General features: G+C 39.1%; 1 protein-coding gene across 2 annotated transcripts in view; it reads right to left on the bottom strand.

The window, feature by feature from the left end:
• LOC136314100 (cadherin-related family member 3-like) overlaps positions 1-23,012 on the bottom strand; it is a 115,929-nt gene extending 92,917 nt beyond the window's left edge. For both annotated transcript variants that reach the window (XR_010727274.1, XM_066244518.1), the window contains exon 1: positions 22,900-23,012. Coding sequence is in view for 1 of the 2 variants with exons in the window: in XM_066244518.1 (XP_066100615.1) it covers positions 22,900-22,942 (43 nt within the window). In the remaining variant the exon portion in view is untranslated. The remainder of the gene's footprint in view (positions 1-22,899) is intronic.
• Positions 23,013-24,534: the final 1,522 nt, after the last annotated feature.

Below are 24,534 nucleotides of genomic sequence, written 5' to 3'. Positions count from 1 at the left end.
GACTGTCAGCCCCACCGAATCTGAACCTGCTACTCATATTGCTGGGGAGAAATGGAATTAGAGTATCCAACAGTGGCTAAGGGATTAGGCTCTAAAGTACAGGCCACTTTCCCCATACTGAGCTCCTTACTTAGAGACCCTCAAAGTAGGGGTCCCCCTAATGTTGTCATCCTAACCTCAACTGCCTGAACCCACCAATCTTGCAACCTGTGGAGGGTTGTACCCACTCTACAGTTTTTCTATAGAATATTCTGTGGGAAGACCAGGCAGCTATAAGAGGAGGTAGAGCAGCTGAGAAGTGGAAGCAAATCTTATGGAACTTGGATCCTTCTTTGGAGCTGTTATCAGCTCGAAGCAGGAAGAAGCTGATTCTTATACACAGGTTAGCCCCTCCCACACACACCCAGGCACAGAAAATGCTGACACAAACAGCAAACAGAATAGTACCTTCAGACAGGTAGCCCATGGTGGGTTATAAACAATGTCTGACATCAACTCATAGCTGAACCCTGCCCAAGAGAACCCAGAACCAACACAGCCAGTAGTAGGTGGTAGACCACACCAACACTAGATTCAACTAGCCACATAAGCAGTATGACCAAAGGAGGAGTCCAACAAGCACAAGACCCTGCTGAGAATAACTATGCTTCACAGGACAGATACTGCACAGTGTCTAATACACGTGATCAAGGTTGACCCTTAGAGACAGCCAGTTTGAAGAATTAACTCCACCCAGGAAAGGGCCAACAACATTCACATATAAAAAGAGGGTAAATATAACACTCAAGAAACATTCCTAGAGCAAGGAGCTCAGGTGGCCTAGAGGTTAATACCACTGAACACACCTTCCTCATAAAGATGTCACAACAGGCCCTGGCCGGTTGGCTCAACGGTAGAGTGTTGGCCTGGCATGCGGGGGACCCGGGTTCGATTCCTGGCCAGGGCACATAGGAGAAGCGCCCATTTGCTTCTCCACCCCCACCCCTCCTTTCTCTCTGTCTCTCTCTTCCCCTCTCGCAGCCAAGGCTCCATTGGAGCAAAGATAGCGCTGGGGATGGCTCCTTGGCCGCTGCCCCAGGCGCTAGAGTGGCTCTGGTCGTGGCAGAGCGACGACCCAGAGGGGCAGAGCATCGCCCCCTGGTGGGCAGAGCGTCGCCCCTGGTGGGCGTGCCGGGTGGATCCCGGTCGGGCGCATGCGGGAGTCTGTCTGACTGTCTCTCCCCGTTTCCAGCTTCAGAAAATAAATAAATAAATAAATAAATAAATAAATAAATAAGTCACAACAAATTTGGGAATCAGAGCAGAGCTACCTAATACACAGACAAAATGGGTAGACAAAGAAACATGACCCAAATTAATCAACAAGAGAAACCCCCCAAAAAAGAATTAAATGAAATGGAAGTAACCAAGCTAACAGATGCAGAGTTTAAAATAATGGTTATTAGGATGCTCCAGGATCTTAGAGTAAGAATGGATCATCACAATGAGAACTTAGTAAGCACTTAAAAGGACATTAAAACCATAAATAGGAGCCAGTCAGAAATGGCAAATACAATAGCTGAAATGAAAACTGCACTAGAAGGATTCAACAGTAGGATGGATGAAACAGAGGATCACATCAATGATTTAAAGGACAAGATAAATGTAAGCATAGAAGCAGAACAGCAAAAAGAAGAGAAGCTCAAAAAAGCTGAGAAAACTCTAAGAGATCTCTGTGACAACATGAAGAGAAACAACATCAACATCATAGGGGTTCCTAAAGAAGAAAAGAAAGAAAAAGGGATAAAGAACTTGTTTGAAGAAATGATAGCTGAAAACTTCCCTAAATTCATAAAGTCACACAAGTTCAAGAAGCACAGAGAGTCCCATTAAAGATGAACCTAAAGAGGCCCACACCAATACACATCATAATTAAAATGCCAAAGATAAGAGACAAAAAAAGAATTCTAAAAGCTGTAAGAGAAAAGCAATTAATTATCTACAAAGAAGGCCCCATAAGGCTGACATCTACTTTTCAACAGAAACACTTCAGGATAGAAGGAGTTAGCAAGAAATATTCAAAGTGATGCAAAACAAGAAACTACAACCAAGACTATTCTATCCAGTAAAGCTATCATTTAAAATTTAAATAGAAATAAAGAACTCCTCAGACCAAAAAGAAGCTCAAAGTGTTTATTACCATCATATCAGTATTGCAAGAAATGTTAAAGGGCCTACTATAAGAAGAGTAAAGCAAAAAAGAAATTAAAAAAAAGAGGATTATAGGTTTAAGGAATAAAATGACAATAAATAGGTACATATCAATAAAAACCTCAGACCTGGACAGTTTGCTAAGTGGGTAGAACATTGGCCTGGCATATGGACATTCCAGAATTGATTCCTGGTCAGGGCATAGAAGAGAAGCAACCATCTGCTTCTCTCCTCCTCTGTCTCCCCCTTCCCTCCCTTCTCCTTTCCCATAGCCAGTGTCTCAATTGGTTCAAACGTTGGCCCCAGGCAGTGAGGATAGCTCAGTTCAAATGCATAAGCGTCAGGTGCTAAAAATAGCTCAATTTAGTCAAGCATCATCCCTAGGCAAAGGTTGCCAGGTGGATCCCAGTTGTGGCACATGCAGGAGTCTATCTCACTATCTCCCCTCCTCTCATCATCATAATAATAATAACAACAACCTTAATATAAATGGATTAAATGCGCCAATAAAAAGACATAGAGTGCCTGACCAGGCGGTGGCGCAGTGGATAGAGCGTTGGACTGGGATGCGGAAGTACCCAGGTTCGAGACTCCGAGGTCACGCGCGGGTTCATCTGGCTTGAGCAAAGAGCTCGCCAGCTTGGACCCAAGGTCGCTGGCTCCAGCAAGGGGTTACTCGGTCTGCTGAAGGCCCACGGTCAAGGCACATGTGAGAAAGCAATCAATGAACAACTAAGAAGTCGCAATGCGCAACGAGAAACTGATGATTGATGCTTCTCATCTCTCTCTGTTCCTGTCTGTCTGTCCCTGTCTATCTCTGCCTCTGTAAAAAAAAAAAAAAAGAAAAAGACATAGAGTAACTTCATGGATAAGAAAACAAAACCTAGTCTGACCAGGCAGTGACACAGTGGATAGAGCATCGAACTAGGATATGGAGGACCCACGTTCAAGACACCAAGGTCAACAGCTTGAGCACGAGCTCATCTGGTTTGAGCAAGGCTTACCAGCTTCAGCCCAAGGTCACTGGCTTGAGCAAGGGGTCACTTGGTCTGCTGTAGCCTCCTGGTCAAGGCACATATGAAAAAGCAATTAGTGAACAACTGAGGTGCTGCAACAAAGAATTGTTGCTTCTTGTTTCTCTCCCTTCCTGTCTGTCTGTCCCTATCTGTCCCTCTCTCTGTCAAAAGAAAGAAAGAAAGAAAGAAAGAAAGAAAGAAAGAAAGAAAGAAAGAAAGAAAGAAAGAAAGAAAGAAGAAAGAAAAGAAAAAGAAAACAAGACCCATATATATGGTGTCTACAAGAGATCCACCTCAGAACAAAAGGTACACATAAACTGAAAGTAAAGGGATGGGAAAAAAATGTTCCATGCAAATAGAATTGAATAAAAAAACTAGGGTAGTAATACTTATATCTGACAAAATAACCTTTAAAACAAAGGCTATAGTAAGGAAGGTCACTACATAATGATAAAGGGAGCAATCTAACAAGAAAATATAACCCTTGTAGATATTTATGCACTCAATATAGGAGCACCTAAATACATAAATCAGATTTTGATGGACATAAAGAGAGATATTAACAATAATACAATAATAGTAGGGTATTTTAATACCCTGCTGACATCAATGAATAGACCCACCAGACAGATAATCAACAAAGAAACAGAGGTTTTAAATGACATACTAATCAACTAATGTTTGACTTTTTCAGAACATTTTACCCCAAAGCAGTAGAATATACATTCTTCTCAGGTGCTCCTAGTACATTTTTAAGGATAGACCACATGTAAGGACACAAAACAAGTCTCAATAAATTTAAGTAGATTGAAATCATATCAAGCATCTTTTCTGATCCCAATAGCATGAGACTAGAAATCAACTACAGTAGAAAAACTGAAAAACATTCAAACACTTGGAGGCTAAATAGCATGTTATTAAATAACAAATGGGTTAACAATGAGATCAAGGAAGAAATAAAAAATTTCTTCAAAAGAAATGAAAGTGACCACACAAATACCCAAAATTTATGGAACACGGTGAAAACAGTCCTGAGAGGGAAATTCATAGCATTTCAGGCATACCTAAAAAGCCAGAAAAATCTCAAATAAACAACCTTATTCTGCACCTAAAAGAACTAGAAAAAGAACAACAAATAAAGCCCAGAGGAAGTAGAAAGGACATAATAAAGATGAGTAGAAACAAATGGTATAGAGCCTAAAAAAAAATACAAATGATCAATGAAACCAAGAACTGATTCTTTGAAAAGGTAAATAAGATTGATGAAACTTTAACCAGATTTATCTAGAAAAAAAACCAGAAAGGACCCAGAGGCAGATTTAACGGTGGACCCCAACTTCTGAAGGGCCCCACAAAACTCCAACTTTACAATCTTTTCTAATGTAAGGGGCCCAATATTTTCTTCTGAGCCCAGGGACTCAACTGTGCCCAGGGACTCAACTGACCGTAATTTGCCTCTGAGAGGACCCAAATAAATAAAATTAGAAATGAAAGAAGAGACGTAACAACTGACATCACAGAAATACAAAAGATTCTAAGAGAATACATATATGCCAGAAAATTGGACAACCAGGAGAAAATGTGTAAATTCCTAGAAACATACAATCTTCCAAAACTGAATCTGGAAGAATCAAAAAATCTGAGCAGACTGATTACAACAAATAAAATTGAAGCAGTTACGGCCTAGCGTGCGGAGGACCCGGGTTCGATTCCCGGCCAGGGCACATAGGAGAAGCGCCCATTTGCTTCTCCACCCCTCCGCCGCGCCTTCCTCTCTGTCTCTCTCTTCCCCTCCCGCAGCCGAGGCTCCATTGGAGCAAAGATGGCCCGGGCGCTGGGGATGGCTCTGTGGCCTCTGCCCCAGGCGCTAGAGTGGCTCTGGTTGCAATATGGCGACGCCCAGGAGGGTCGCAACATGGCGACGCCCAGGATGGGCAGAGCATCGCCCCCTGGTGGGCAGAGCGTCGCCCCATGGTGGGCGTGCCGGGTGGATCCCGGTCGGGCGCATGCGGGAGTCTGTCTGACTGTCTCTCCCTGTTTCCAGCTTCAGAAAAGAAAATGCAAAAAAAAAAAAAAAAAATTGAAGCAGTTATCCCAAAAAAAAAACCCTCCCAGGAAATAAAATTTCTGAACCAGATGGTTTCACAGGTGAATTTTAACAAACATTCAAAGAACTAACACCTACCCTTCCCAAGCTATTCCAAAACATTCAAGAGGAGGGAAGACTTCCAAGTTTATTTTATGACACAAGTATTATCCTAATTCCACAACCAGATTAAGACACTACAAAGAAAGAAAACTATAGGCCAATATCCCTGATGAACATAGATGTTAAAATTCTCAACAAAATATTAGCAAACCAGATCCAGCAATAAATTAAAAAGATCATACATCATGATCAATTGAGATTTATTCTGGAGAGGCAAGGCTTAGTATAATATTTACAAACCAATAATCGTGGTTCATCACATACACAAAATGAAGGATAAAAATCACATGGTCATATCAATAGATACATTTGATAAAAAGCATTTGATAAAATTCAGCACCCATTTATGATCAAAATTCTCAGCAAAGTGGGAATACAGGGAACCTAATAAACGCCATATATTACAACCAACAGCCAACATTATACTTAAAGGACAAAAATTAAAAGCAATCCCCTTAAGATCAGGAACAAGGCAGGGGTGCCCCCTTTCACCACTCTTATTCAACATAGTTCTAGAAGTCTTAGCCACAGCAATCAGACAAGAAGAAGAAATAAAAGGCATACAAATTGGAAAAGAAAAAGTAAAACTGTCATGATTTGCTGATGACATGATGCTGTACATAGAAAACCCTAAAGTCTCAGCTAAAAAACTACTAGGCCTATTAAATGAATTTGGCAAAGTGGCAGGATATAAAATTAATATTTAGAAATCGGTGGCATTTTTATACATCAATAATAAACTGTGTAAAAGAGAAATTAAGAAATCATACCCATTCACTATTGCAACAAAAATATAAAGTACCTAGAATAAATTTAACTAAGGAGGTAAAAGATTTGTACTCAGAAAATTATAAGACATTGAAAAAAGAAATCGAGAAAGATACAAACAAGTAGAAGCATATGCTCAAGTTCATAGATAAGAATTTTTGTTTAGATCAGAGGATTTTGGGTACATTCAGGGTGGTATGGCCATGGACTGGAAAGAACTAACATCATTCAAATGTCTATACTACCCAAAGCCATCTATAGAGTCAATGCAATTTCTCCTATTAAAATACCAATGGTGTATTTCAGATCTAGAACCAATATTTTAAAATTTTATGTGGAACTAAACAAAAAACTTTATAGCCTCAGAAATCTTGAAAATGAAAAACAAAGTGGGTAGTATCACACTTCCTGATATCAAGCTATACTACAAGGCCACTGTAGTAAAAACTGCCTGGTATTGGCATGAGAACAGGCATACAGGTCAAGGGAACAGAACAGAGAACCCAGAAATAAGCCCACATCCTTATGGCCAATTAATATTTGACAAGGAGTCAAGAGTATACAATAGAGTAAAAACAGTCTCTTCAATAAATGATGTTGGAAATATTGGACAAGTATATGAAAAAATATATAACTAGACTACCAAATTATACCACCCACAAAAATAAACTACAAATGGATAAAAAACTTAAATGTAAGTTACAAAATTATAAAAATGCTAAAAGAAATCATAAGCAGTAGATTCTCAGACAACTCTTGAAGCAATATTTTTGCTGATATATCTCCTAGGACAAGTGAAATAAAGGACAAAATTAACAAATGGTACTATATCAAATAAAAAGCTTTTGCACAACAAAAGACACCATTGACAAAGTAAAAAGACAACCCATTCAATGAGAGAACATATTCACCATTATATCTGATAAGGGATTAATAACCAACATTTATAAAGAACTTATAAAACTCAACACCAAGAAGGTCAACAGTCTAATTTTAAAATGGGCGAAGGGCCTGACCAGGCTGTGATGCAGTGGATAGAGCGTTGGACTGGGATGCCGAGGACTCAGGTTCGAGACCTTGAGGTCACCAGCTTGAGCCCGGGCTCATCTGGCTTGAGCAAAATAAAAAAAAAAATGCTCACCAGCTTAGACCCAAGGTCGCTGGCTCAAGCAAGGGGTTACTCGGTCTGCTGAAGGCCCGCGGTCAAGGCACATATGAGAAAGCAATCAATGAACAACTAAGGTGTCGCAACAAAAAACTGATTATTGATGCTTCTCATCTCTCTCTGTTCCTGTCTATCTGTTTTTATCTATCTCTCTCTCTGACTCTCTCTCTCTGTCCCTGTAAAATAAAAATAAAAATGGAGGGGTGATGTCAGAGTAATGGCGGGGTAGGAAGTGATACCGATAAATCTCCCCCAAAACTCAACAAGATCTTCAACCAGAAACAGAAAAACCTATCCTTGGAGCCTCCAGATGTTTCGCAATACACCCGAAGGTATGATCAAGTGAAAAATTGGCTAAATATATAACCAAACCCCGAAGGAAATAGGGAGTAAGAAATGCTCTGCCTTCCTCACTAACCTAAACAGGGCGGCTTTCACTGGAAACTGAAAATATAGAAACTAAGGCGGGCAAAGGGGGTGAATAGATCCAGGCCGCGGCACAAACGGCTGAACCAGGCTGTGGCACGGAGATCCAAGCCAAGGAAAAACTGTTCCTGTGACAACCCGGGCAATACAGCTAACACTCGCGCCAAACCCAGACAAAGAAAGACAAGCAGGGCAGCCATTTTACCTGATCTCCTGGTTGGCGCGCGCAGATAGTGGGCGAGAGATTCCTTCCAAAGCCCCGGGAGTGTGCGCCCGTGTTGTCCCACAGAGAGGCAGAGTCAGAGGCATTTGCGTGGGCCGAAAGTGGAATCTCCGTGCCGCCCCAGCACCCTGGGGGAGCAGCGCATGGGGAGGGAGCGAGAACTAATTCCAACGCTGGAACTTTTCCGTGCGGAAGGGGGTTTCACTCAGAGGGTGAGGCTGCTGGTCTGCTATCCTGGTCTGCGCATGCAGATAGTGAGCAAGAGATTCCTCCGAGTGCCTCGGCAGTGCCTGCCCATGTTATCCCACAGAGGGGCAGAGTCAGGGGCCTTTGTGGGGGCCGAAAGCGGAATCTCAGGCCGTCCCAGCACCTTGAAAAAGCCGCACACGGGGACGGAGCGAGAGCCAATTCCAACGCTGGAACTTTTCAGTGCGGGCGGGGGGTTTCACTCAGAGGGCGAGACTTCTGGCCTGACATCCTGGTCTGCACGCGCAGATAGTGAGCGAGAGTTTCCTCCATGCGCCCCGGGAGTGGGTGCCCGCCCGTGTTACCGGACAGAGTGGCAGAGCCAGAGGTTTTTGAGTGGGCAGAAGCCCCGCCTGATTATGCTCGCAGCTCTGACTGACTGAGCCTTACCCAGAGCCCTGTGCTGAGTGGGAATAGAGTGGGGAGTGGCCAGCTCTTTGAGCCTCTAACTATCCAGGCAGAGGCAGCAGCAACCCCATAGCTGGATTATCAAGCTACTAATTGAGGAAGAAAAGACTAGGAGAGAGACTCCAGGAACACGGACTCTCTCACTGTCAGAGCCTATAAATGCTAATGAGCCTCGACTGCCAATGTGACTAAAGCACAATACATGACATCACCATAGAGACTTATCAACTGCAAACCTCTACCTGAGCGTGCCAAAGAGGCAGAACCCAGGGTACAGAGTCACCGACCAGGAAGAGGGAGAGAAAAGAAAAAGCAAGAAGATAACCTCTCAAAATCAAGAATAATCTGCAGACTTTATAACCTATCCCATTTTATTATATTTGTTCTTTTGTTTCTCTTATTTTCATCCTTGATTTTTTTCTTCTCCTCCAATTTTGTCATTTAACTCTCTACCCGTCTTACTCTCTCCTCTCCTTGAACTACACTACCCATAAGTGTTACATCTCCCATTATCTTTTCTTTCCTCTTCCTTTCTCTCTATGAGGGTTGCACTCCAAAACCCTTAACTCTCTCTTTCTCTCTCTCTCTCTCCTCTTTTTTCTTTTTCTTCTTTCAGTGGTTCCCTCTTTTTTTCTCTCTCTCTCTCTTTCTTTTCTCCCTCTATATTAGTTTCTTCCTTTCTCCTTTATGTCTCCTCTCCTTCAAACCTCAATAACAAACAAATTATCTTATCTGGGACTCAAACTTATGTTTGTGGCATTTTGGGGGGTTTTTACTTCACCTTTTTAACTCACTAGCAGTGCTCCCATCCCTGGCTCTCCACTTTATCTAGTTCTTATTCCACTAAATATAATAGTAATTTTTTAATTTGCCCCCCATTTTCCTGTTTCCCTCTTATTCCTCTCATCATAACTCTTAGTCAACCAACACCTAAACACAAATCATTTTATTCTTGATCCAAATTTTTTCATTATTTGCTTTTTGTGGGTCCATACCCCCCTTTTTTTCTTTATTTTTTTTAATTTATTTATTTTTTCTTGCCTCTTTATTACTTTTCCCCAATTCAGGCCCTCCATTACAGGCATTGTTTGTTCTATTAAATACAATATAATTCACCACAAGATTTTCTCAAGAAAGAGGGGAGAGGAGAGGAGAGGGGAAAAGGAGGGGGGGAATAATTTCCTTTTTTAATTTTTATTTTATTTTCTTTATTTCATTATTAATTTAAAAAAACACAACTTTTTTCGATTTTTTATTTTTTTAACTTTTTATTCTTTATTAAATCTCATTAATACTATCAACAAAACCACCCTCAGATACCATTAAGGAAGAGAAAATCGAATATCATGGATACAAAAGAAAGAGAGGTAACACAGATAGATGAGGAAAAATCTATGGAGAAAAAATTTAATATATTGGAAACCTTGGAGCTAAATGACAGAGAATTCAAGATAGAAATCCTAAAAATACTCAGAGATATACAAGAAAACACAGAAAGACAATTTAGGGAGCTCAAAAAACAACTCAATGAACACAAAGAATATATGTCCAAGGAAATTGAAACTATAAAAACAAATCAAACAGAGATGAAAAACTCAATTCACGAGCTGAAAAATGAGGTAACAAGCTTAGCTAATAGAATAGGCCAGATAGAAGAGAGGATTAGTGAAATAGAAGACAAGCAACTTGAGGCACAACAGAGAGAAGAAGAAAGAGACTCAAAAATTTAAAAAAATGAGATAGCCCTACAAGAATTATCTGACTCCATCAGAAAGAATAACATAAGAATAATAGGTATATCAGAGGGAGAAGAGAGAGAAAATGGAATGGAGAACATACTCAAACAAATAATAGATGAGAACTTCCCAAGCCTGTGGAAAGAACTAAAGCCTCAAATTCATGAAGCAAACAGAACTCCGAGTTTTCTTAACCCCAAAAAACCTACTCCAAGGCACATCATAATGAAATTGGCACAAACCAATGGCAAAGAAAAAATTCTCAAGGCAGCCAGGGAAAAGAAGAATACAACATATAAAGGAAGGCCCATTAGATTATCATCAGATTTCTCAGCCGAAACTCTACAAGCTAGAAGAGAGTGGACCCCAATATTTAAAGTCCTGAAAGAGAGGAACTTTCAGCCATGAATACTATACCCATCAAAGCTATCCTTCAAATATGAAGGAGAAATAAAAACATTCACAGATATAGAAAAGAGGAGGGAATTTATCATCAGAAAACCCCCACTTCAGGAATTAATAAAAGGGGTTCTCCAATCAGATACAAAGAACAAAAAAAATAATAAAGCCACAAGTAAAAGCTCCAAGAAAAACACAATAAAACCAAATTTAAACTGTGACAACAACAAAAAGAAAGGGGGGAGAGGATGGAGATTAACAGTAGCAAAGGACAATGGAGTGCAAAAGTACTCACAAAATAGTGTGCTACAATGAACAGGGTAGGAACCCTTTTCATTACTCAAAGGTAGCCACCATGGAAAAATCCACCACAGAAGCACATGAGATAAAAAAGATAGCAACAGAGGAAAGATGTATGGAATACAACCAAATAAAAACAAAAGATAGAAAGACAAAAGAGAAGGATCAAACAAGACACAAAACTAACAGAAAGCAATCTATAAAATGGCAATAGGGAACTCACAAGTGTCAATAATTACACTAAATGTAAACGGATTAAACTCACCAATAAAAAGACACAGAGTAGCAGAATGAATTAAAAAAGAAAATCCAACTGTATGCTGCCTACAGGAAACTCATCTAAATAACAAGGATAAAAACAAATTCAAAGTGAAAGGCTGGAAAACAATACTCCAAGCAAATAACATCCAAAAAAAAGCAGGTGTAGCAATACTCATATCTGATAATGCTGACTACAATACAACAAAATTACTCAGAGACAAAAATGGCCATTTCGTAATGGCTAAGGGGACACTGAATCAAGAAGACATAACAATTCTTAATATATATGCACCAAACCAAGGAGCACCAAAATATATAAGACAGCTACTTATTGACCTTATAACAAAAACTGACAAAAATACAATCATACTTGGAGACCTCAATACACCACTGACAGCTCTAGATCGGTCATCCAAACAGAGAATCAACAAAGATATAGTGGCCTTAAACAAAACACTAGAGCACCTGGATATGATAGACATCTACAGGACATTTCATCCCAAAGTGACTGAGTATACATTTTTCTCCAGTGTACATGGATCATTCTCAAGAATTGACCATATGTTGGGCCACAAAAACAACATCAGCAAATTCAGAAAAATCGAAGTTGTACCAAGCATATTTTCTGATCATAAAGCCTTGAAACTAGAATTCAACTGCAAAAAAGAGGGAAAAAAATCCCACAAAAATGTGGAAACTAAACAACATACTTTTAAAAAATGAATGGGTCAAAAAAGAAATAAGCGCAGAGATCAAAAGATATATACAGACTAATGAAAATGACAATACGACATATCAGAATCTATGGGATGCAGCAAAAGCAGTGATAAGAGGGAAGTTTATATCACTTCAGGCATATATGAACAAACAAGAAAGAGCCCAAGTGAACCACTTAACTTCACACCTGAAGGAACTAGAAAAAGAAGAAAAAGACAACCCAAAACCAGCCAAAGAAAGGAGATAATAAAAATCAGAGCAGAAATAAATGAAATAGAGAACAGTAAAACTATAGAAAAAATTAATAGAACAAAGAGCTGGTTCTTTGAAAAGATCAACAAAATTGACAAACCCTTGGCAAGACTTACCAAGGAAAAAAGAGAAAGAACTCGTATAAACAAAATCCAAAATGAAAGAGGAGAAATCACCACGGACACCGTAGATATACAAAGAATTATTGTAGAATACTATGAAAAACTTTATGCCACTAAATTCAACAATCTAGAAGAAATGGATAAATTCCTAGAACAATACAACCTTCCTAGACTGAGTCAAGAAGAAGCATAAAGCCTAAACAAACCTATTAGTAGAGAAGAAATAGAAAAAACCATTAAAAACCTCCCCAAAAATAAAAGTCCAGGCCCTGACAGCTATACCAGCGAATTTTATCAAACATTCAAAGAAGACTTGGTTCCTGTTCTACTGAAAGTCTTCCAAAAAATTGAAGAAGAAGCAATACTTCCAAACACATTTTATGAGGCCAACATAACCCTCATCCCAAAATCAGGCAAGGATGGCACAAAAAAAGAAAACTACAGACCAATATCTCTAATGAATACAGATGCTAAAATACTAAACAAAATACTAGCAAATCGAATACAACAACATATTAAAAATAATAATACATCATGATCAAGTGGGATTCATCCAGAATCTCAAGGATGGTTCAACATACATAAAACGGTTAACGTAATACACCATATCAACAAAACAAAGAACAAAAACCACATGATCTTATCAATAGACGCAGAAAAGGCTTTTGATGAAATACAACACAATTTTATGTTTAAGACTCTCAACAAAATGGGTATAGAAGGAAAATACCTCAACATGATAAAGGCCATATATGATAAACCATCAGCTAACATCATATTAAATGGCACTAAACTGAAGGCTTTCCCCCTTAAATAAGGAACAAGACAGGGTTGTCCACTCTCTCCACTCTTATTTAATGAGAGGTTCTAGCCAGAGCAATCAGACAAGACAAAGAAATAAAAGGCATCCATATCGGAAAAGAAGAAGTAAAGGTATCACTTTTTGCAGATGATATGATCCTATACATTGAAAACCCCAAAGAATCCACAAAAAGACTACTAGAAACAATAAGCCAATACAGTAAGGTCGCAGGATACAAAATTAACATATAGAAGTCAATAGCCTTTCTATATGCCAACAATGAAACAACTGAGAACGAACTCAAAAGAATAATCCCCTTCACAATTGCAACAAAAAAAAATAAAATACTTAGGAATAAACATAACAAAGAATGTAAAGGACTTATATAATGAAAACTATAAACTATTGTTAAGAGAAATCGAAAAAGATATAATGAGATGGAAGAATATTCCTTGTTCTTGGTTAGGAAGAATAAATATAATCAAGATGGCCATATTACCCAAAGCAATATACAAATTTAATGCAATTCCCATCAAAACTCCAATGACATTTTTTAAAGAAATGGAGCAAAAAATCATCAGATTTATATGGAACTATAAAAAAACCCGAATTGCCAAAGCAATCCTAAAGAAAAAGAATGAAGTTGGGGGCATTACAATACCTGACTTCAAACTATATTATAGGGCCACGACAATCAAAACAGCATGGTATTGGCAGAAAAGTAGACACTCAGACCAATGGAACAGAATAGAAAGTCCAGAAATAAAACCACATATATATAGTCAAATAATTTTTGATAAAGGGGCCAAGAACACACAATGGAGAAAAGAAAGCCTCTTCAATAAATGGTGCTGGGAAAACTGGAAAGCCACATGCAAAAGAATGAAACTGGACTACAATTTGTCCCCCTGTACTAAAATTAACTCAAAATGGATCAAAGATCTAAACATAAGACCTGAAACAATAAAGTACATAGAAGAAGAAATCGGTACTAAACTCATGGACCTGGGTTTTAAAGAGCATTTTATGAATTTGACTCCAATGGCAAGAGACGTGAAGGCAAAAATTAATGAATGGGACTGCATCAGACTAAGAAGTTTTTGCTCAGCAAGGGAAACTGATAACAAAATAAACAGAAAGCCAACTAAATGGGAAATGATATTTTCAAACAACAGCTCAGATAAGGGCCTAATATCCAAAATATACAAAGAACTCATAAAACTCAACAACAAACAAACAAACAATCCCATAAAAAAATGGGAAGAGGACATGAACAGACACTACTCCCAGGAGGAAGTACAAATGGCCAACAGATATATGAAAAGATGCTCATCTTCTTTAGTTATTAGAGAAATGCAAATCAAAACTGCAATGAGATACCACCTCACACCTGTTCGATTAGCTATTATTAACAAGACAGGTAATAGCAAATGTTGGAGAGGCTGTGGAGAAAAAGGAACCCTCATACACTGTTGGTGGGAATGTAAAGTAGTACAACCATTATGGAAGAAAGTATGGTGGTTCCTCAAAAAACTGCAAATAGAACTACCTTATGACCCAGCAATCCCTCTACTGGGTATATACCCCAAAAACTCAGAAACATTGATACGTAAAAACACATGCAGCCCCATGTTCATTGCAGCATTGTTCACAGTGGCCAGGACATGGAAACAACCAAAAAGCCCGTCAATAGATGACTGGATAAGGAAGATGTGGCACATATACACTATGGAATACTACTCAGCCATAAGAAATGATGACATCGGATCATTTACAGCAAAATGGTGGGATCTTGATAACATTATACGAAGTGAAATAAGTAAATCAGAAAAAACCAGTAACTGCATTATTCCATATGTAGGTGGGACATAAAAGTGAAACTAAGAGACATTGATAAGAGTGTGGTGGTTATGGGGGGAGGGGAAAAAGGGAGAGGGAAAGGGGAGGGGGAGGGGCACAAAGAAAACTAGATAGAAGGTGACAGAGGACAATCTGACTTTGGGTGATGGGTATGCAACATAATTGAAAGACAAGATAACCTGGACTTGTTGATCTTTGAATATATGTATCCTGATTTATTGATGTTGCCCCATTAAAAAAATAAAATTATTATAAAAAAATAAAATAAAATAAAAATGGGCGAAGGACCTGAATAGACACTTCTCTGAAGAGAATACATATGGCCAATAGGCATATGAAAAAAATGCTCAATGTCAGTAATCATTAGAGAAATGCAAATTAAAACCACAATGAGATACCACTCCATACCTCCTAGAATGGCTTTCATTAATAAATCAACAAACAACAAGTGCTGGTGAGGGTGTGAACAAAAGGGAACTCTCCTGCTCTACTGATGGAAATGCAGACTGGTGCAGCCACTGTGGAAAACAGTATGAAGACCCAGCTACTCCACTTTTAGGAATATATCCTAAGAATCCCTAACCAATAATTCAGAAAAAGATATGCACCCCCATGTTTATTGCAGCATTGTTTGCAATAGCCAAGATCTGGAAAAAGCCCAGATATCCATCAGGGGTGAGTGTATAAAAAAGCTTTGGTACACTTATACAATGGAATGAATATACTACATGACTGTGAAAAAGAAGAATATCTTACCTTTTGCAACAACATGGATGGACTTGAAGGTTATTATGCTAAGTGAAATAAGCCAGGCAGAGAAAGGCAAATGCCATACAATATCCTTGTATGTGGAATCTAATGAACACAATAAACAGAGGAACAAAATAGAAACAGAGGCACAGTCACAGGAAACAGATGGAGAGCTGTCAGAGAGAAGGGAGAAGAGGGAACAAGATCAAAGAAGGTGAAGGAATTAGCCAAATTATATTTACAAAACAGATAGATACAAACAACAGGGTAGCAATTCCCAAAAGAAAAATGGGATGGAGGTAGGGGGAGAAAGGTCAAAGGGGGTGAAATGGGGGTGGAAGAGGCTTTGCCTGGGGCATGGAAAGCACGATGCAGTGGGTAGAGGGTGAAAGGTCAAAGGGGGTGAAATGGGAGTGGAAGAGGCTTTGCCTGGGGCATGAGGAGCACAATGTGGTGGGTAGAGGGTGAAAGGTCAAAGGGGGTGAAATGGGGGTGGAGGAGGCTTTGCCTGGGGCATGGGGAACACGATGCAGTGGGTAGAGCGTGTTATATTGAGTGGGACACTTGAAACCATGTCAACACGTAAATTAAAAATAAATTTTTTAAATAAATTAAGTAATAAAAAATGTTAAACCAATAAAGGAAAAGAAAGGCCCAATGGCCTTAAATTACACAGCTCATAAATAGTAGAGCCAGGATTTTAACCCCAAACATGCTGAATCCAAATCGCATTTTCTTAAAGGATAGATAAGAAAGAGTTCATGATTCAGAGTGTTGTCCTTTGGTATAAAAAGTGGGAAGCAAAAGTCTTCAGAATTTCAAATTTGAAAAGCTCTTGTCAAACTGTTAACAGTAACTGCACTGAGGAAGGAGACCACATCAGTAATGGACTTGGGAATCAAACAGACCCTGACTTAGATATTAATTCTGCATCATTCTGGCCACATGAGCACTTGTGCAAGCAATTAATCTTCTCTGAAACTAGATGTCCACTGCTGCTTGATAAGAAGCCTCTTTGTCTGAACTACACCGGGGAACAGATTACTGTATTAATATATAAGCAATTTAGATTATTGGTTATGATATTAATAAAGAATTGCCATTCACTCTCATGGGAAATGTAGTATTTCTTTTTACATCAATGCACTATAAGTTTTAGTATACAAAATTCATAAAATGGGGATAAAAATCATTGCCTAAATGACAATATTCCATGTAACTCCTGTCTAACCCTGCAGTGTTCTGAAATTACTCATTACTCAAAATCACAATGCATTTGGAGATAAAAGTCATATGCCCTATTGGGCTGTCCTACTTTGACTCTTTCTTTCTTTCTTTTCTTCTCTTTTATTTGTCCTCTGCTTCCCTTGAATTTCAGCTGGACTTTGCAGAGGAGATTTTAGCTAAGGTGAACTAAGTCTAGAGACTCTCAAAACTTCTCTGGAAAAAGCCAATATTAAGACAGTGCCCTGAATTCAAGTCTTGTGTCCTCTCCATTCTCAAGAGAAAATTTTATTCCAATTTAGTTGGTCAAGCAATTATTGAGTGCTAAGGTAAGTCTGGTATTGTTTTATGATTTTTTTTTTGCAATGTACAACAAAACACAAAGAGCATTGCAATGGCCATTCACAGTAAAGTGATACAGATGTGCTCTTATACAATGATGAATAAGGCCACATGCTTGTTGTTTCTCTCCCACCTCAGACATGCCCAGTCTAGTAGGAGGCGTGAGGTAGCCAGATGAGGGATGAAGCCCACACTGTATCATTTCAGGGCATACAGGACCAACTCCATCTGCTGATACCTACACCTTTTGGCCTGATGGTATCCTCTAGTACTGAATGAATACTAGAGAATTAATACTTCTTTCTTTTTTCTTTTTCTTTTTTCTTCCATCTAAAGATCCTTCTTATCTGAGTTATTTCATGAATTTGTTTCTAAAGATGACTGCAAGCACTCTCTCCAGTAATGAATATTTTCATCATCCTCTATCCTGAATCAACAAATTCTCTTCTGCTTCTAAAGGTATGCTTAAGGTCCCAATACATCCTTTCTGTTGAGGAAATGATCTGAAGATTTCTGAACCATGAAGTTTGTAAATGGAAAATTTTAATTTCTGCTCATTGATTTCCCTCTGGAACTGCATTTCAAAGTCTTATTCAGAACTTTTTCTCCAGAGTTGAAATTTGCATTCTCCTAGGGACATGTGTAGGTTGGGGTGGGGTATTGTGGTTATTGAGCAAAGTATGATGCTTTGGGGTTATAATAGAATGGCCCCACCCCAAAGATGTTTACTTTCCAATTCCCAGAACCTCTGATTATGTTACAGTACATGGCAAAATACACCTTGCAAATATGATGATTTTTTTTTTAAGTGAGAGGAGGGGAGATAGTGAGACAGACTCCTGTATGCACCCCAACCAAGATCCACCTGAACCCCTGTCTTGGACTGATACTTGAATCAACCGAACTATCCTCAGCATTCGGGACAGACATTCAAGCCCTGGCTATGGGAAGGAAAGAGAGAGAAAAGAGGGAGACGGAGGGGAAGAGAAGCAGATACTTGCTTCTGTGTGCCCTGACCGAGAATCAAACTCGGGACATCTATATGCCAGGCCCATGTTCTGTCCACTGAGCCAACCAGCCAGGGCCAAATGTGATGATCTTGAGATGGGGAGATTAACCTGAATTATCTGGATGAACCCAATGTAATCACAGGGGTCCTTAAAAGTGGAAGAGGGAGGCAGAAGAGAGTCAGAAGGAGATATGAAGAATTATCAGAAAGATGCAAATTGCATGGCTTTTCATCTGCAGGAAGGGTGTGACTAACCTAGGAATGTGGGTGGCCTCTAGATGCTGGAAAAGGCAAGGATATGGGCGCACCCCTGAGAATCCGGAAGAAAGCACAGCTGTGCCAGTGCTTTGACTTCAGCACAGTGAGACTCATGTCAGATTTTTAACTGCAGAACTGAAGTTCATAATGTATATTGACTTAAGTTACCACCAAGTTTGTGGTAATTTGTTACAGCAGCAAAAGAAAACTAATACAGGGATTATTTAGATTAGATAAGAAAATTTAATGAGCCACTTTTACACGATTGAGCTACCCACAATATGCTAAAACTGAAATCAAGTAACATCACTCTTTTTCTCAAAATCTTTTAGCAGCTTCTCATCTCACACTGAGTGAAAGGAGTGAAAGCCAAGTTTACATGCTGGCCTACAGGCCCCATGTGGCAGACAAAACCACCCTTTTGTTTATCTGGCCTCATGTTCCAAACTCTTGCTCTCCCTCCCTCTGCTCCAGCCACACACATTCCTGTTCCTTTTAACATGTCAAGCAGACTTTGCCTCAGGGCCTTTGCCCTTGTCATTCTCCCTGTCCCAAATCACACCCCCCCCCCACATCCACACTCTTTTCAGCACGCCCTTCAGGATTCTGACATAATGTCCCTGTGTCAGTGAGGTCTTCCTAGACCACCCTTCCATAAAGTTACAGCATCTCTCACTCCTGCAGGTGGAAATTATAAAATGTCATATATTATTTGTTTATTTTTATTTCATTTATTAATATTTTATGTTCATTTTCTGCCTCCTCCCTCCCACTTCAAATTCAAGTTTTATGAAATTGAAAACTTCCGTCTGCTAGGTCCCTGCTAAATCCTCAGGACCAAGAACAGTTCCTGGCCATAGTAGGATCTTAATAAATATTTGTTGAATGAATAAGTGAATAAATAAATGAATAAAATTTTTCTTTTCTTCTAACTGCAGTAGATCAATTACATAATATTGACCTATTAGGTTGTGACATGATATAAATTTGAAAGGTTGCAACTACATTCCATTTTGCTGGTTCAGACTTTCTAATAGGTGCTCTAAGTTGAGCCATGTCAAGAGTGACTTCTGCATTTGATGATATCTTGTTGACAATGCATTAAAGAATGAACTGATATTAGATTTTCTTCAATTTATTTTTAAGTGCTGAGAAATTTGGGAATACTTAAGTTTTCCATTAGAAGGTGTATTCTGAAAAACAGCTTAATACCTGAACATATAATAATCCCTAGGAAGGAGAATAATTTTCAGAGTATATAAACCCATCTACCAAACTGTTATCTACATAAATTGACATTTTATTTTGCATTTCCTGTCACAATAGTTCCACAATAAACTCTGTACCTTCTGAAATTAAATCAAGTCAAAATAAAAAGGATCAAAATGATGGTAGTCTCATAGGATGTTGGAGATAGGGAGGGTGTGCCTTTGTACCCAAAGACAAAAGGAGATTTGAAAAAAACTGGTTGCACTCTTTTAATGGAGTTAGTGAAACAGTGCCCGATAACTGTGTATAAGACATCAGTGGGGACTGTGGTGAAACCGAAAACTTGTTTCTACCTAATGGGGCAGCCACGACTTGCCCACACAGGAGTGTGGTCTGAGTTGCCGATCTTCTTATTTTTTTGTGAGGATCCTAAAATGGAAATGTTTTGGTGAAATATTCTGCTACTCAAAACATCTGGTATACCAAACACATTGAGAGTCTCTAGTGTGTGACCTCAGGTTTAAGATTAAAATCTTTAGCCATGAAAAAAGCAAATAAATTAAATTTAAATAAAATCTTTATTAAATTTCATTATATCTTTACTAAATGTCTCACCCATTGATTTGATGTGATCAATTCACCAGTTATTTCAGTGTCAAAGAGACAGCTGCATACACAAAACTAGAGCAGTGGACTCAGGCAGAGTGCTTGTGCCTGAGAAGAAATCTGTTCAAGACTATGTAGGACTGTGGAACAGACCTGTCTAATATGTAATTTAAAATTTTTTAGTAACCATATTTAAAAAGTTTTTTAAGGTGAAATTAATTTTAAAATTATATTTTACTTAACCCATTGTATTTAATATATTATTTCAAAATGTGATAAATATTTTTAATAAGAACTTTATATTAATGAGATAGTTTACATTGCTTTATTCATATGAAATCTTCAAAATCCAGTATGTGTTTTACATTTACAAGAAATCTCAATTCAGACTGGCCACATTCAAGTGGTGAATAACCACACTTGAGCAGTGCTGTCCACACTGGACAGCACCACTCTAGAATCTCAGTGTTGTTTTTACAAATATTATCATTTATTTTCATTGGAAACACAAATCTAATCATGCTTACTAAGAATTTGGAAATTAGAGGGATCTTTCAATTTTAAGATACCCTCATTTGGGCCTGACCTGTGGTGGCGCAGTGGGATAAAGCGTCGACCTGGAACACTGAGGTCGCTGGTTCGAAACCCTGGGCTTGCCTGGTCAAGGCACATATGGGAGTTGATGCTTCCTGCTCCTCCCCCTTCTCTCTCTCTCTCTCTGTCTCTCTCTTTCACTCCTCTCTCTCTAAAAAATCAATAAATAAAATATTTTAAAAGATACCCTCATTTAGTCTTAGAATATTAAACATATTTTACATAGCTTTTTGTTAGCAACAATAACAGCATGGCTGTACCCAATTGTAGATGTGACTAGTTCTAAAGTTAATGGTTAAATTCATTAGTTGATTTATTTGTGAAATCAGTCCATGTAACAGGTAAAAAAGGAAAATCACTTAAACCAACATCTTACATTTCTTTTTTTTTTTCATTTTAGAGAGGAGAGGGAGAGACAGAGAGAGGAGAGAGAGAGAGAGAGAGAGAGAGAGAGAGAGAGAGAGAGAGAAGAAACAGAGAGAGAGAAGGGGGGAGGAGCTGGAAGCATCAACTCCCATATGTGCCTTGACCAGGCAAGCCCAGGGTTTCAAACTGGTGACCTCAGCATTTCCAGGTCAATGCTTTATCCACTGTGCCACCACAGGTCAGGCTAAACCAACATCTTAATATTATACATTCAAACTTTGGGTAATTAATTTTTAAATTCTTGGTTTTGATTTTTTTAGTTTAATGTAAGTTTGACTTTTTTAATATAACATATTAATATGAGCTTGGTTTTTAAATTTAATATAAGTTTGATTCTTTAGTTTAATGTATTACATTAAATCATTACCTTAATCATAAGATTAATAGTAATATGTATTATATTAAACTAAAAAAATCAAACCCAAGAATTTAAAAATTAGTTATCCAAATTTTGAACTCATAACATTAAGGTGTTTGTTTAAGTGATTTTTTTTTTTACTGTTACATGAACTGATTTCATAAAATAACTGATGAATTTAGCCATTAACTTTAGCACTAGTCACATCTACAATTGGGTACAAGCCAACAAAAAACTATGTAAAATAAGTTTAATATTCTAAGACTAAATGACGAGTATCTGAAAGAGCCCTCTAATTTTCAAATTCTTAGTAAGCATGATTAGATTTGGTGTTTCCAATAAAAATAAATGATCATATTTGCAAAAACAACACTGAGATTCTAGAGTGGTGCTGCCCAGTGTGGTGACCATCATCCAGGTGTGGTTATTTGCTGCCCTAACTACCACTCTACTCCCAATCTCCAAACATTAACACTGTTAAAATTGTGTATAAATTCTTCCAGAACTTTCTATGCCTGTGTGCATGTGAATGTAGAGTTTTTTGAAGGGTTCTTCTCATGTTCAGAAGTTTAGGACATCCTGTCTCCATTCCACAGGGCAGCATGGACCACATCGTTTATCTGCACATAGTTCTGCCTCTCCCTTTGAATGGCGCTAATGTCCACTGTATGCCTGGAGGACCATTTAATTAACCCTGTATTGCTGAACATGTGAGTTGCCTCTGGTTTGCTATTACAAATAAGTCCACATGTGTTTTTTTGTCTTTATGTATTTCCATAGAATAGGTGCCCAGGGTGGACTGCTGCCTCCAAGACCTGGTCAATATTGCCAAAGTGCCCTCCAAATGATAACATGCATCAGTCTACAGACCAAGTGGGTCTGAGAGGACGTTTGATTGAAATGTAGACTTTCCAAGATGGCACAGCCCAGCGCCCTTGACAACTTCCAGGAGCAGCATTTAAAAGCAAACCAAATGACTATTGCAAAGCAACATGATAGAAACCCAGAGTTAAAGATACCAACCTGGGCCAGCAGCCAACACCAAAAACAAGTGTAGAAAAGGCATCCTGCATGGTCAGCGTTGGCCTCTTCAGAAACACTCTGTCTCAGCCCTCGCCTTCGCCGACTCCGGGGAGTGGCACCCTCGTGGTCAGGAGTCATCTCCAGAGAAACAGTCCGTCTCTAGGTGCCCCGTATACACTTTCTTATGACACAATTCTTGCTAAGTGATCGGTAAAGTGACACCCTCTTCTCTCTAAAGGACAAAAGCTACAGTAAGGAGATCAGCTTGAATGAGGGGGAAATTCACAATTCATATTCCTCTACATGGAAAGGCCTCCCAATTCTTGGTAAACCTGGTGACAAGAATTAGTGAGGACTCTTCAAGAAATAGTCAGTTCACTAGACTCACTCATTTTCAAAAGGATTTTGTTTTAAAATGATTCCAGTTCACTAAGGTACATTGTACTTCCCTGTCCTATGTGTTTACCTCTCCCAGACTTGGAGTAAGACACAGAATCTCTGCTTATCACGTTTGCAGAAGGCTTACAAGTTGCTAGGTGACCTTAGTGTGCAACCAGATAGTGACAAGGTGCAAGAACTAGGCCTGGTCTGTAGTGGTGCAGTGGATAAAGCATCAATCTGGAACACTGAGGTTGCTGATCTGAGTCCTTGGTTTGCCTGGTCCAGGCACATACAGGAAGCAACTACTATGTGTAGATGCTTCCCACTTCACACCTCTCTTTCTCACTCTCCCCCCTCCAAAAATCAATACATAAAATCTAAAAAAAAAAAAAATGCAAGAACTATTTAACAACTGGTCAAAAGCCAATAGAATACAAGTTAATACATTTAAGTTAAACCTCGAGGGGAAATCAGCTTTAGAACTGATGGGAAAGACCTGTCTGGCTGAATTCAGAGTGCATATATAAAGATCTGGAGCCAGTGGATTGGTGACTCACAGGCTAAATATGACCCGCAGACCACATTTTTATATGCACAAGTCTTCTTAAAAATTTGAAGTTCAGTAAGTTTTGTTCTAACACTGCAGTTTACCACCGTTCCCACCTTCCCTGTTACACCCACCGCTTCTCACCTCCACCTGCCTGGCTCCATTGCCACCTTCCCTGTTACACCCACCACTTCTCACCTCCACCTGCCTGCTCCATTGCCACCTTCCCTGTTACACCCACCACTTCTCACCTCCACCTGCCTGCTCCATTGCCACCTTCCCTGTTACACCCACCACTTCTCACCTCCACCTGCCTGCTCCATTGCCACCTTCCCTGTTACACCCAAAGCCTCTCACCTCCACCTGCCTAGCTCCATTGCCACCTTCCTTGTCACACCCACAGCCTCTCACCTTCACCTGCCTGCTCCATTGCCACCTTCCCTGTTACACCCACCGCTTCTCACCTCCACCTGCCAGTTCCTGCAGCCGTTCACGTTTGCAGTCTCTGACTTAGAGGCTTCAATCCATTCCTATTTCAATAGAAGTCAACTGTTGTTATGGTTACCAGAATAGGATTATTCGATCTCAGATGTGTTCAATAGAAGGATAATGTTGAGAACAAAGGGAGACTGTGTTTTGACCAAACTGCCCTGTTCTGGCTTTTTGGCTTCTCAGAGGGTCATTCACAAATGTACAAGGAATGGTTG

The sequence above is a fragment of the Saccopteryx bilineata genome, chromosome 10, assembly GCF_036850765.1.
Source record: "Saccopteryx bilineata isolate mSacBil1 chromosome 10, mSacBil1_pri_phased_curated, whole genome shotgun sequence".
In the NCBI taxonomy this organism is placed as follows: domain Eukaryota; kingdom Metazoa; phylum Chordata; class Mammalia; order Chiroptera; family Emballonuridae; genus Saccopteryx; species Saccopteryx bilineata.
This window is presented reverse-complemented; position numbering and strand designations above follow the sequence as displayed.